The sequence below is a fragment of the Calonectris borealis genome, chromosome 2 (genome assembly GCF_964195595.1).
Source record: "Calonectris borealis chromosome 2, bCalBor7.hap1.2, whole genome shotgun sequence".
NCBI lineage: Eukaryota > Metazoa > Chordata > Aves > Procellariiformes > Procellariidae > Calonectris > Calonectris borealis.
The window spans coordinates 144,865,522-144,880,109 of NC_134313.1; the positions used below are offsets into that span (position 1 = coordinate 144,865,522).

Consider the following 14,588-nt stretch of genomic DNA (forward strand, 5'->3'; position numbering starts at 1 on the left):
TTTAAAATAAAACTGTTTGTATCTGTAATAGTGGCACTTACACATATTCATTAAAAAATGAACCTTATACTGAAGGCTACAAAAATCCAGTGAGCATTTAAGTCCTTACTGCATACTATAAGCAATAATGCTGAGGGCACTGAGTCAAGACCACAAAGGTACGGAGACATAGATTAATAACTTGAGCATAAGAACAGTTATTTCCAAATATCAGAAGTTTTGTTTCCAGAACAGTTTCTTACCAGAAGTCACAGCTGCTGCCTCATCTTGGTCATGATTCTCATGCCACTGCATCGTTCGGTAGTAACTGAGCATGACTTCCCAGAGGGCTTTACAGAGATCAGCAAGGCATGGAATGTAGCTGTCTGATGTAATATGCTACAGAAAAACAAAATAATATTGTGAAACTTGACAGTTGTGTTCAGTTTTTGCAGAGGCAAAACAAACCTACAAAAACCAGCATATCCATACAGCTGAGGTGCTTGACGTATATCAGTTTCCTTTTCAAAAGTATGAGAGCTGACGAATGCCTGATTTTAGCCAACTAATCAAATGCTGTCTAAAAGTGCAGTTTATTTGTTTGCGCCTTTTTTGTTTTTCAATTGGGCCATATATTAAGCGCCTCTTATATTTATGGAACAGCAAGGTAGACACAGAAGTAAAGCCACCCAGTCTAATGGTCAGCACATCTCACCATCAAAGAGGGATGCAGCCACCCCTGTGACATGCAGACACTGCGTCACTTCAATGATGTAGATACTTTTACTTCAGTAGTACATATAAGCAATCCTGGCTGATGCCCCATTGGACTGAATGCTGTATAAAAAAGTAGTTCAAAAACAAACAAACAAACTTAGATGGCAGCTGTCCTACCTCCCCGATCCACCCTGCTCCAAAGAGCCAATTGTGAATTAAGATATTCATTAGGTGAAGAGTATCAATTTTATCAGAGATAGATGTGCAGTAGAAATATCTAAGATGAGATTGTCAGGTGTCCTGGTTTTGGCTGGGATGGAGTTGATTTTCTTCCTATTAACTGGTATAGTGCTGTGTTTTGGATGTAGTGTGAGAATAATGTTGATGACACGCTGATGTTTTGGTTGTTGCTAGGTATTGTTTACGCTAATCAAGGACTTTTCATCTTCCCATGCCCTGCCAGATGTGCAGGGGGCTGGGAGGGAGCGTGGCCAGGACGGCTGGCCCAGCTGGCCAATAGGCTATTCCATACCATATGACGTCATGCTCAGCATATAAGGCTGGGTGAAGAAGAAGGAGGGGGGACGTTCGGAGTGATGGTGTTTGTCTTCCCAAGTAACCGTTACGCGTGATGGAGCCCAGCTTTCCTGGAGATGGCTGAACACCTGCCTGCCGATGGGAGGTAGTGAATGAATTCCTTGTTTTGCTTTGCTTGCGTGCACGGCTTTTGCTTTCCCTATTAAACTGTCTTTATCTCAACCCACGAGTTTTTCTCACTTTTACCCTTCTGATTCTCTCCCCCATCCCACCCGGCGGGGGGGGGTGAGCGAGCGGCTGCGTGGTATTTGGCTGCTGCCAGGTTAAACCACGACATCAGGTAAAGGGATGAATTTGAGAAGGGGACTCGCTGGGTAAAGAAAAGACTGTAAAATATATTGCTTATCTGAGTGGCAATAGTAAGTCACCCTCGTCTCACTTGCTGTGAGAAGCAGAGTCTCATAGCTTATAAACAAGGGCAAAGTCCAGTTGCACAAATGTGATTTCAATTACATTATTATTTAAAGGTTTTCAGAGAAATCTGGAAATTAGCACTTCAAACTAACACTGTTGTAGAAACAGTTCATACTTTCCCATTGCTACTTCAGTGTCCACAGTTGACTTCCGCAAGGCTAGTTAGATTTTACCATGTGGGTACTGCATGCTAAACCAAAAATGTATATCCAAGGTGATATAAAAGCTTTGGCATTACAGTTACAACAAAACTCTTCGAAAATAATAACAGCTTCTGCAACAGTGATGTCAACATAATCACCAAAATAATCAACCATGGATTTTATAGGGACCAAACCCTTAATCAAAGCAATCAATTCCCTCTGAATTGCATCCTCATCCACTGATGTAACTGTGGCTTTCTAAACACTGAGTGTCCTTCCTGAACAATGAATTGCAACAAAGCCTTGATAAGCTTGAATATTACATTTGTTGGATAATAAACATTAGTCTGGACAGATTTCTTCACAAATGTAGATGCATCACTTACACCCCTCCTATTTTTCAGCTTTCACATAAAAAAATTATAAACTACATGTCTTTACTTTCTATTTAATCATGTTCTCTTGCTTTCTAAGCTTAAATAATGCTCCTGGCAGTAGCACATACCACTCAAGCCATATTCTCCTACACTCTGCTTATAATTAAGGACTCACAAAAACTGTTCATTAACATTAATAGATGTCACTAGCAAAAGTATCTGGAGGCCTTATATTAATCATTATTTCTTTTTAGTTTGCTTGGGTTTTTTTTAAATGAATTATTATTCTGGTTCTGTTCCCTATCAAACCAGAGCTGCCTCAAGGATATAAATTAGGCATTCTGGACACACCAACAAAAAAAAGAGAAAGTCAAGTTCTTGGTGCATAAAAAAAGTAACAATTGAGAACACTACTTTTTTTCTAAAACACGCTTTAATTGTAGAGTTGATGTACATTACTGACTGCATTATTGAGACACTTTAATCTCAGGTATTATAGACCTTTTCTAACGATGGAACAAAATAGGGTAATAAGTTTATCATTTAAACAGTAAGTTGCCCTGTCATTTCAACACCTGTTTCAGCAATTTCCTCTGCCAACTCATCAGAAAATGTTACTCCTACTGTATATCAGGGCTTTAAGTAGCTATAAAATCCAAACTTTGGTTGTGCAGATCACTATACTCGAAGACATACTTGGCTTCCAGGTGGCCAGAAAGAAAGGATTACTTACTAAATACCAAGATAACTCCATTTAGACTAAGGAAATAAACAACTGAATTTCTTTCAAGTTATGCTAGAATAAAGAAAATCAAAACTTGAAGATGAAGCAGTTGAACTTTGCCCTGCTCCAGTAGTATTCAAAAGGAGAAAGGATGGCATATAGAGCATGGCATATTGCTAGGAAAAGAAATGCTCAACAAGGAAATAGTGACTCAGAGTGCAAAGGCACATAACTTACATAAATGGCTAAGAATTACTGAAAACATTATTCTTTTACAAAAACCCACATTATTATAAAATCCAGTATCTGACTTCCAGAAAAGACACAACAACAACAAAAATTAAAACAAAGAAAAAAACCCCACCATATTCCCCACTACCCATGTAAAATGGAAATGAGCTAAATGAGTTCATTTAGAAAGATTTTTAGAAACACACAACAGGAGATCTGCCCAAAAAGGAAGACTTTAATTTTGCATGACTTCTATTGTTTAATTAGCATAAGCACTCCATAACCTCTTATACGTTAAGAGCATCCCGGCTTAACAGTGTAGACAGGTTGAAGAGGGTTCTCACTGGAACTAAACACAGAGAAAGAAAGCTCATATTTTAGTCTTAAACAATTTATTCCCTGACAACTGAACGCCAGAGATGAAAATCTGTTGGTATTTTTTCTATGAGAAGTTAGAAATGGAATTGCTATGATAGTCCAGCTTATTCAGTGCTCTGATTTTCACAAATGCACTGCAACAGGTAACAACCAACACTGAACAGCACAGTCTGTAACAGAGACCAAAATTTCCCATGCAGCCTGTCCCTAAATACCTAATTGTTACCAAGAGAGAAATGAAAAATAAAAAAATCAATAAATATCAAGGAAATTACTCCACTATTCATAGTACATTATGGTCCTAAAGTTTGGGCACCTTCCTTTATACAGACTGCCAGATTCCAGCTATTGCAGGCTCACATAACTAAAGCAGCATCTCATGCAGAAGGAAAACCAAATAGAAATAATGAGGTAATAATTTTGTAACCACACAGTTAAAGGCACTCTTTTTCTGTGTATTACAAAACACGGTATTTCCAGTGATCTGAAAGATTCTTCTGCACTGTAAAGGGTAAGGATTAACAGGAGCACACAATCTGTATTTTAGAAGATGCCAGGAGGAGCTCAGTAGTACTGTTTGTGAATGTAAATAAATGGGCTTAGTATCATAAATATTAGCAAAGAATGAGAAATAATATACAGAAGTATAAAGCAAAAAAAAACTCAGAAGAAAAGTGCATTAGAAACTAAGAAATGAAAACAAAAACACCCTCTGAAGACTTAAAGCAGAAGTACGAAAGGGCTGCAGCCTGGAGAATAGAGATCAGGGTTTGTTGGCTTTCTTCAACTAGAAATCATCTCAGTGAAGTGCAAATACAACCTATCTGGAACCTTACTCATTCTGTTCATTAATACTTATGTCAATTACTCCCAATAAATTAATTTTTCATCATCCACTTTCGCTCATATGAAGGCTCTTAGATTATGTAAGCCTTTTAAGTCAAAGGGGCACCTCTTCACAATGAAATGGTTTTCGATGCAGATGTGTTGCCTACTAGTTGAAGCTACAGAGTCCCAGGAGATTTGAGAAGTGAAGGAGCAGGAAGTGGATCAGAATATGAACTTTAATCCCCTTGTGACTGTACTTTGATTTAATAAATTGCAACTGATGGGGTGGGTCCTCGAGCTGACGAAGTATGATGAGGGCTTAGTCTGTGACTGAAACGAATGAATGAAGGACATTCAAGATGGAAACATAATTTCAAGTTTTAAATCAATGTTACAACCACCTAAAATATCTCGCACTCTCTCTCCCCACTACGGAGGTTTCAGAAAATTTTTCAGGGTCTAACAGTAAGATCGCAAGTGAAAGAATTAAAGAGTGAACTAAGAATACTACTCAAAATACAGTAATTCATTCCAATAACATTTAAAAAAATAAACAAAATATACACATGCAAGAAACTGCATCTAAAACCTATACTAAAGAAAATACCGGGTTATGCCCAGTCCATGATCTGCCTATCATCAGGCTTTTGCATCTCAATATTACAGCTGTTCCTTATCTTAATACCAAAAGTGCAATGAATCTGATACAATATTAGGAGTAATGGGAAGACTCCAATTAAGTTAATACCTTTACAAGACTCCTTACCGAAATGCAACATTACAGAAATTGTGAATACAGCCGAAACGCACTGAAATAATGCTCAAAGCTAATAGTGAGTCCAGTAACTAGCATATTACACTAAAGACATAGGAGTTTTGAAATCTTGATCTCCTGTTTGTATCCTATGATTTACTTCTTTAAATTTATTTAAAGGGTGTGTACACTAACTCCAAAGTGCTAAGATTTAGTGCAATGAAAATCATTAAGCAAAGTTGTGAAAAAACATTAAGCAAAAGCATTAAGTTGTGAATAACCAATCTCCCCATTAGCCTATGAGTTGTATTAAGAAACTATAGTAGCTGCAGGGTTATTTTAATAACTGAGTCCCTACTTACATAAGGTACACTTACAATAGTGGAAAAATTCAGATTAAAAAATACAAATATATGCAAGAATCACATACTGTACAGAGGTCTTTGTACTGTAACTTCTGAAACTTGGTGTCTGTGTTTCCAGCACACAGCTCCACATATCCAAGGACTACTTGAAACACAGTGTTATGAATGGCTTGAGTGAAGTGCATATGTAACTGGTCCATTGCTGTCTGAAAGAAAAGGAATAACATAAAATCAAATAGTAAAATTCAATTTGTCATATACCGTAGTCTTTTAATGTAAGTCTTTTTCAGTATTGAACACAGGAGATTGTAAGCATGGCCTCCAATCTTTGTTTCAAAAATACATAACATAGGACTTGGCACTATTACAATATGGTAACGTAAAAGAGTTCAGGTATTACAGTAAAATCAGTTTCCCCTGCCATCCTTCCTCTATAACTCACCAGTTTTTTGACATTATCACTCATAAATATTAATTTTATGTGTATATAATATATTTAATTATAGAATTTACCCATTCATTCATTTACCCTCCCAATCATTGATGAACGTGTCAAAAAGAAATGGGTTGAGATCAGTGCTATTTTTCCCACTGGAAACACTTCCAACTAAAATAAAAATATTTCCCTTGCAATTTATAAAACTAAAACCACAATTACAAAGTCTTCAATCCATCCACTTGCCAAACTAAGTTCTTCCTTGAAGAATATAAAGTAGGATTAAGTGTTACAGAAAGGCATGCACATCACACCAATAAATTTCTTACAAAAACCTTCTCTGCAATAAAAACAAAATATGACATTTGTTTAACAAAACTTATTTCTTTCAGAAAAAAAATATATCAGTACATGTACTAAACACTGATATCTATATAACATGTAAGTTTTGTCATAATCATGCCCAAGTTTCAGGTCAGGCTGTTTCCCTGATCCTTTGTTAACAAACTGCACATAACATTAGTCTATTTCACACACTGAATTTTCTTACTGTTTCAAGATATGCTAATAATCAGTATATATGGTATATAAGAATTGGTAAAAAAAATTATTTGATATGCCAGAATGAAGTTATCAGATCCTGCCGATTTGAAAATGGTCAGTTTCGCTACTTGCTATTGGACATCCTTAGCTGCTGAGAAGAGCTGAGAACTCAATTACCCCCAAAAGAAATGAACAAGCTATGCTGCTTCAATCCTATCGCAAATAACCAATCTTTTACAGCTAGTTCTAACTTGAATTAGTCAAAGAAAACAGAATGACAAATGAAAACATGAAAAGTACTGAAGACACTGAAGGTTCTTGTCATTTTGTTTAATGAGGAGGGGTCAAAATGGGAGATATTTCAATAATGATGCAACTAAGTTATTTTCAGGACAAGTTCAAAATACATACTTTAATAGTAATAAAAAGAATGTCAAAACCAAGTCACTCTATCATGAGAACAGAGCAGGCAAAACCATGTAGTAACAAATAGCACTTTTCTTTTGTTCAGAAACTTCATTCCTCTCCAATAAAAAGTCTGCTTTTCTCAACATATCATGCGCCAGACTTCCAAGCAGTGAATGCATTATATCTACTTTTGTTCAGTAAACAAAGAAATTGCATACAATGCACTAACAAAGGAAAAGTCTAATTTATCTTCTTCCCTGATTTTACATTGCAGTCTTTAGGCACTCCAATAATTCTGCACATTGTCAAAGTATGGGAAGAAAAATCTGTTTCTATCCTATTGCAGAGCTACACTGTTACCACAGTCAAGCCACGGAAAAAGAACTCTACTTTGCTAGGAAGGTTCTAATTAGAAAGAAACAAAAACCAAACAAAAATTTAAAAACAAAAAAGGCATTTTGATGTCAGCCACGCTTCTGAATACTGGGAAACAACATTAAGAAAAAAAACAAGCATAATAAAGAACAAATGGAGTTCTTGTCCTGTCTTCATCAGGGGATAGGCACTTTGACGTGATCTTTAGCAACTAAAGCTTTCTGGAGGAATCTCTTCTCTAAGCAAAACATCATTGCTGCACTGGTACCACCATGTTTAGCCTCACTATGTTATGAACACTGACCATTGACGAAAGATGCCTCCAGGACTTTCTCCTCTCCTTACCCCCCTTTACTTCACAGGAGCTTGGTACTAGTTCCCACACGTTGTGTATGTTTCAGAAGGAAACAGGGTCACTGCCTTCCCAGAGAAACCATCCTAAACCTCAAGGCAGTGCACCAACAGAAGAGAACTACATCCTATTGGAGAGTTTAGACCTACTCCTATTTACATAGAAAAGGCGCTAGGCACACAGAGATACAACTTTTAGGACATGTCCACAGTATAGGTTTGACATGCCTTGTGTCATATTTTGTGGCCAAAAAAAGATCTCCTCACATCTTCATTCCTGTTGCATTTGCGTACAATACAAGGTACAGGTTGTGCAAACTCAGTAACAGGGACCTAGCTACGAAAAATAGTACTCACATGCCCAAATACAATTAATAATGCAAATAGCACTATAAATAGAGATGAAATATGGAACTGTTACAGTTATAGTATGTCCAAAAAGCTACATCTTACAGTAATACACAGTTTACCTTTAGCAATTACTGTTAAATTATCTGAGCATTATAAAAGTCTTTTTATACTCAGCAAGATTCATCAGCATTAGGAAAATAAATTTGCATCACAGTACTCAACGCTTCACGCTGTTACACCACTGTTCTTTGCGACATACAGAAGATGAGTACTAACCTGTGTTTTTCCAAGCAGCCTGTAAGCCTGCTGAACCTTTGTATAATGACTGATATCAAAGTTCTTGCATATTTTGGAGAGCGCTACGTCCAATTGTTCCTATATAAATGAAGGAAAAAATGTGTTAAACACTTAATAAAAAAAGGCCAAGTAATACATTACTCAAACAATAGCAAGTGCGAAAAAGATGCTTATTTAAGCCATCTAATAATTATGCTTGTACAATAGCCAAGACTCTACACACACACACACTTACTAGCTCTGCCATCAGAGCTGTGTCTGAGCATACTGAACAGCTTTGCAATAAATGAGGTTCATCTCTTATGTGCGCTGAATAAAAAAAACTAAAATAGGATCATATACTTAATGACTAACTAATAAGGCTTCCAAGAATTTGATCATGTAGCTTAATAACATAATTCTCACTTAGACGCTGTAATATATTCAGAAATACACAGCCTAACTCTAGTTATTTTCAATCAACAACGCAAGAAAAGAAAACCGGAATCAATAACATATGATAACATATGCAGCTAGCAGATATTTTCTCTCCTTCCTGGTCATTAAAGCCATTTCAATTCTTATTATTTAAGGATCTTGCAATGTAGTCTTGCTCTTGCAAATAGAAACCACAGGAGATGTCTGTTTAGTCCCTACGTACTTTTACTAACTCCACTGGAAAATTTTCATTAATTACTTAATTAACCACAAAATATTTATGGATTTTAATCCTAGGGATCTGGTGGGGGTTTGGTGTTGCTGTTGGGTTTGGGGCGGGGGTGTTTTATTTTGTTGGGTTTTTTAAAGCAGATCAATATTTCTTTAAGCACAAAAAAGGAGAGTAGAATACAACCAAATACTGCATTTTTTCCTAAGCAAAATGGTAAAAGGACAAGCAACCTAAAGATTCAGAACTTCTTTAAAGGTTACTCAGCAATTTGAATCTCAGCCATATACTCATTTAAAAAAAATTTTTTCTTTCTCTTATTTCATGCAGAATAGCTGTACAAAGAGAGAAACAGGGATATCAAACTGCCCATGAACAGAGCTCTTATACACAGAGCACATTAATCTTTTCAACTACATTTTTCAGTGGTTCCTTCTACTATAGCCACCTTGCATTTTATTTGTAACATAGTATAAAAGTAAGGTCAATGTTAAAACCTAAACTACAGGAAGAAAAAAAAAAAAAAAGAAAAAAGGAATGGACATAAGCAGAGGCACCCAACTATTGAGAAAACTCATTATTAAAATATTAATTAGCAGAATATTATTCTATATTAATTAGTGCATGTATGTCACAGGAACACTCTATGAACCCCAGGATGACTTACACTCTCCCATATGTATAGACATAATCCCAGTAGAAAATAAGATACTTTCACAGGAGGGAAATAAGATATTTCTATAAATTCACAAATAAATAAAAATCTTGAGTATGATTATTTGGTTGGCTGTGAATTGCTATCACCAACCAACATGGCACATTTTACCAGATTTTAGTACAAGCAGAATTTGCTCTGCAGAGATGTTACTGGAAGGCAGTAAAGATGCATGTCTCCTTTTAAGTAACTTCAGTGTTTGCTCACAAAGAATAAATGGCACATAAATGAAAGCAACAGGAATGAAAGCTGAGTGATCTTAAAAAAAAAAAAAAGTTTAATGACTGGCCTATGTGAGAGTGAGAAGAAAACAGTCATTAGCTCTTTTGAACCAGCCATGCTCTGAATAGAGCATATATCAGTAAAAGAGTAAAAGAACAAAGAAAAGCTTTGCAAGAAAGCAAAAGTACAAAGGCATAAATGAAGGAAATTTTAAAAAGTTCTAATTGTACAGTGAATTAAATAACAAGGTGTGATAATACATGCACTAATCTGACTTTCTAAAAAGCACATGACCAGAGGCGTAGAGAGCTGCTAGGATAGCTAATTCAGTTTCCTGCTATGTATTACATGTGTAGGCATTACATGCACTACATATACATTATACATATCTACTTTACTAGACTTCTTACAAAAAGCTTGCCAAGTTCCAGCTCAAAATTACCTAGTAACAGAGTTAAAAGAATTCCTATCGTTCGTGAATTTTTTTTGCCAGCAAGACACTTACCATTTTATTTTCATTTGCTTTTGCAATACTATCTACCAACTTAAACTAATCTTCTGTCTTAGTCACATCTTTCCCAGCTATTCAAGTCTTACTTTCTATGGCTTAGCACTGGCCCTATCCAGCAGTTTCCAGTTTGCTGACCTCTAAAATTTCCAGTGAAACTGTGATCTCTCATGTAGCTTATACAACCCTATTGGCATGCTGCTAATTTTCTTTCCACGGCTATTCAGGAGTAGTCTAAAGAATTCACAGCAGTTCGTGGACTGAAAACCACCGTGCATCTTCACCATACAACGAGCATACCTTTGCTCCAGTACTTCAAATGTTATGTGCCTATTTTATGTGACTGCTTTACCACTTAAAGTGGGCACAATTAGTGAGCTGGGCTCATAATTTTGATAAATATTATAGAGCATTTAAGTTGACTGCAGCACAAAAGGCTACATGAATAGCAATGACTATAGCATTCCAAAGACGGCATTGGAAAGAAATGCGCACGTTCTGTAATTGCTAAAACATCGCATTAGAAAGCTCTAGTACCCAGAGGTTAACTTACACTGAACATCAATATATTAATTCTTACCTCTATTTGTTCCAAGGTGTCTTGCAGTTTTGAATTCAACTCACTATTAATGAAAGAAAAAAATGTTTCAAATCAAACTACTGATCATATTAACATTTCACACTGTTTCTTGTTTCCAAAAAACACATCTGCCTGCTACTGAGCCACAGTATAGCAATTTATCATAAATCATTAACCTGCTGTTACTGTGTCAGACTAGCATCACCACACTACTGTTACTACTGAAAGGCACTTACTGCAGGCATCTGCAGTATTCCTAACACTTCAAATTAAAGTATCTGTTGCAGCAGGACATTATCCTAGGTTTACAATGCAACAGTGTTAAGAGGGCCCAGACAAGACCCCATCCTGCTAGGATTTAGCCAAGCACTCAAAGGCATTCCCAACCCCCAAGAAACTTGTGCTCTAAATGTTTTGATCTGGCACTCTGGTCTACAGCAGAACATAACCAGAAAGGTCAGGGCTATCAAGTCTTTGCAAACTATGGTATAGTAACTCAGGAACCCCTTACAGAAACACTACAGGAAAAAAAGAATCTAAGCTTACACAACTCTCAGAAAATCTTTTTAAAACCATAATTTCACTTCTCTGAGCTATATTTGGTATAGAAAGATTAACAAAAATAGCTACCATAAAAGAAAGTATTTAGGACAAAGAAAGGCACAACTGCTCCTTTCCAACAATTAACTTTAAAAATTTCAGAACACCAGCCAGAAAAATAAGACACAAAATATGACTACTATGTTTTTGTTTGGAAGGGTCAAAGCAACCATGAAATAAGAGGGATATTCTCTTCAGCATGGAAAGCACAGAGTTTTCATGGGATAATCACTGTACCTGATTTTAGACAACTTCTGCGCTTTGAATCTTCTCCTAAGGGGCCTACGTTAACTATCAAAACATAGATTCTAGCTTCCCTGCCTCGTTCTCTCCACTTAAACGATATGTCCATCACCCCTCCTTTTTCAGTTCTGTTAGATAACCTGGATACAACATCCTCCAAAGAAAGCTTTAAATAGAAAAAACTGTATCAGAAAGAGTTGGCATTAAACACGAAATCAAGTAGCCAATACTTCTTAGTTGTTTCTCCACATACGACAAACCTGCAAACAGAAAAGCCTCCACAACAATTTCATGTTACTACATCTCCTCTTGGAGTTTATGAGCACTTCCTGTTGCTCAGTTCTTTTAGCTAGCAAGAAGACATTAGAACAAGAGTAAGAACCTTGCTCTGTGCACAGAATCACTCCTCCTTTCAATCTTTAGAAATAGATATAGCATAGACCATCACCCCCTGTCTATAAACATATAGTTGGTACATGAGGAAATTAACTGGTCTAAAATATAGAAACTGCTGACATTAGCAAAAACTGATGCAATGCACAGGTAGTCTCTGAACAAATTAAGCAATTGTACTGCTGTAAGTCCTACGAAAATTCACAAAGCCCCTATGGTAGCAGGTACCATATAAACACAGGACTATGATTCCTTTCAAACAAATGTCATGAACATGCTGCTGCTAATCTAGCATTTCTTTACCTTTTCTAGTTAAATTAAAAATACACATCGATTTTTCACCTCAGCCAGGCAATTTACATGCTCACACACATGAAAAACTTGCTCAACTGCTGGAATGCAGGGCTGAAAAACTTCCTGGGCTCCAGAAACCATTTCCTGATTATTGCAGGTGATCACATTTGACTAATTTCATCTGCATACCAGCATAGATCCTCATGAAAACCAGCTCCTTGTTTCCACTATTCTTAATGCCAGGCAAGCCTCAGCTTGCAATCACCTGGTGACATGGGAGGCTTGGGCAGCGCAGGGACCTGAACCCTCATGTCACAATCCCCAGCAAACGCCCCAAGATTAGAGCCATTCCGGAATGGTGTACGTTTCTTTCCTTTTGGGAGAGGAGGATGGGGAGGAATTCAAAAGATCTTCTTCGAAACGAAATACAACCAAGGTTAAACTGCCACGTGTTTCTTACCCATTCAACTCCCGTGACAGTGCTGTCTCCCTGTGCTGGTTTTGGCTGGGACAGTTAATTTTCTTCATAGTAGCTAGTATGTGGCTATGTTTTGGATTTGTGCTGAAAACGGTGTTGATAATTCAGGGATGTTTTCGTTATTGCTGAGCAGGGCTTACACAGAGTCAAGGCCTTTTCTGCTTCTCACCCCACCCCACCAGCGAGGAGGCTGGGGGTGCACAAGAAGTTGGGAGGGGACACAGCTGGGACAGCTGACCCCAGCTGACCAAAGGGATATCCCATACCATATGATGTCATGCTTGGCATACAAAGCTGGGGGAAGAAGGAGGAAGGGGGGACGTTCGGAGTGATGGCGTTTGTCTTCCCAAGTAACCATTAGACGTGATGGAGCCCTGCTTTCCTGGAGATGGCTGAACACCTGCCTGCCGATGGGGAGTAGTGAATGAATTCCTTGTTTTGCTTTGCTTGCGTGCGCGGCTTTTGCTTTACCTATTAAACTGTCTTTATCTCAACCCACGAGTTTTCTCACTTTTACTCTTTCGATTCTCTCCCCCGTCCCACTGCAGGGGAGTGAGCGAGCGGCTGTGTGGGGCTTAGTTGCCGGCTGGGGTTAAACCACAACACTTCCCATTCAAGCAAGGGCTCAAGCACCAATTTTAAATAGACACATTCATAGGTTATTTATTCAACCAAGCTATGATATATGGAGATGTTTGCAAGAATACAGCCTACATTTATGCTGATTAATTTAGAAAAGAAGGTGCGATCACAAAATTTCATAATAAAAGCAACTTTGATCAAGTATTGATCAGTGCACAGAGACTGAAATGTATGCACTGTGGCTGGGATTCACAGCTAAAATGTCCTTCTGCTCTCACAATGCAAACAAAAACAAGCTCAAAAAACTCTCTCAGAATAAAGTAGCAGTGCTGATTTTTTTCTGTCATCATCCATTCTTTCAAGAAACTCTTGGATGCAAGGATATCCTTTTGAGTGCAACAACAAAGTAAATCCTCATAGCTATTTGTCACCTATCTTGTCAGTATGCCATCAGATTTAAAATCGTACGACTTTTGCAGTTAAATATTCCAAATGGCAAAGCCGTGAACTGTTAGTTTAAGTTCCAAATTTTTCTATACTGGACATAGTGGAGATAAACTTTGAAGCTGTAATAAAAGCTTGAAGTGATTCAATATTAAACGGAAACTTTTGTATCATTTACACAAAACAGAATTTAAGTCAAAGAAACTGTGTAATTTAACCTAAATCTCAAAAGAGCAAGGTTTTCCAGACAAGCACTGTTAAGATTCTAAGAAATCAAGCTGCCTTTTCAAGCTGAATAAATGTTGCTAATTTCTCCAAAAGAAAAAAATGCAGCAGGTATGCAGAATAAATCAGATTAATGTTTGGAGCCACACAGCATCTGAAAGAGCAATAAATACTAAGCAGAGTTTACTGAACAGTATAGACGAGACACAGGTATGGAAGACTGCAAGACCCATCTCTCTACAGAAGGTAGAGTCAAGCAGAGCAAAAGTTGTTCAGGAGTCATCTTGCTTCTCAACAACTGAATTGTCAAGGACTGCGGGAAATCACAGCCATTTTTCCTCATTCAAATAAATAAAGAATAGTTTTCATTCGCTACTATATAAGGAAGGG

At 37.2% G+C, this 14,588-nt stretch overlaps 1 protein-coding gene across 10 annotated transcripts in view; it reads right to left on the reverse strand.

Moving 5' to 3' along the window:
- VPS50 (VPS50 subunit of EARP/GARPII complex) overlaps window positions 1-14,588 on the reverse strand; it is a 96,231-nt gene that overhangs the window by 57,960 nt on the left and 23,683 nt on the right. For all 10 annotated transcript variants that reach the window (XR_012672689.1, XR_012672688.1, XM_075143752.1 and 7 more), the window contains 4 exons: window positions 10,940-10,982; window positions 8,248-8,346; window positions 5,573-5,713; window positions 243-378 (listed from right to left, as the gene is read on the reverse strand). Coding sequence is in view for 8 of the 10 variants with exons in the window: in XM_075143752.1 (XP_074999853.1) it covers window positions 243-378; window positions 5,573-5,713; window positions 8,248-8,346; window positions 10,940-10,982 (419 nt within the window). In the remaining 2 variants the exon portion in view is untranslated. The remainder of the gene's footprint in view (window positions 1-242; window positions 379-5,572; window positions 5,714-8,247; window positions 8,347-10,939; window positions 10,983-14,588) is intronic.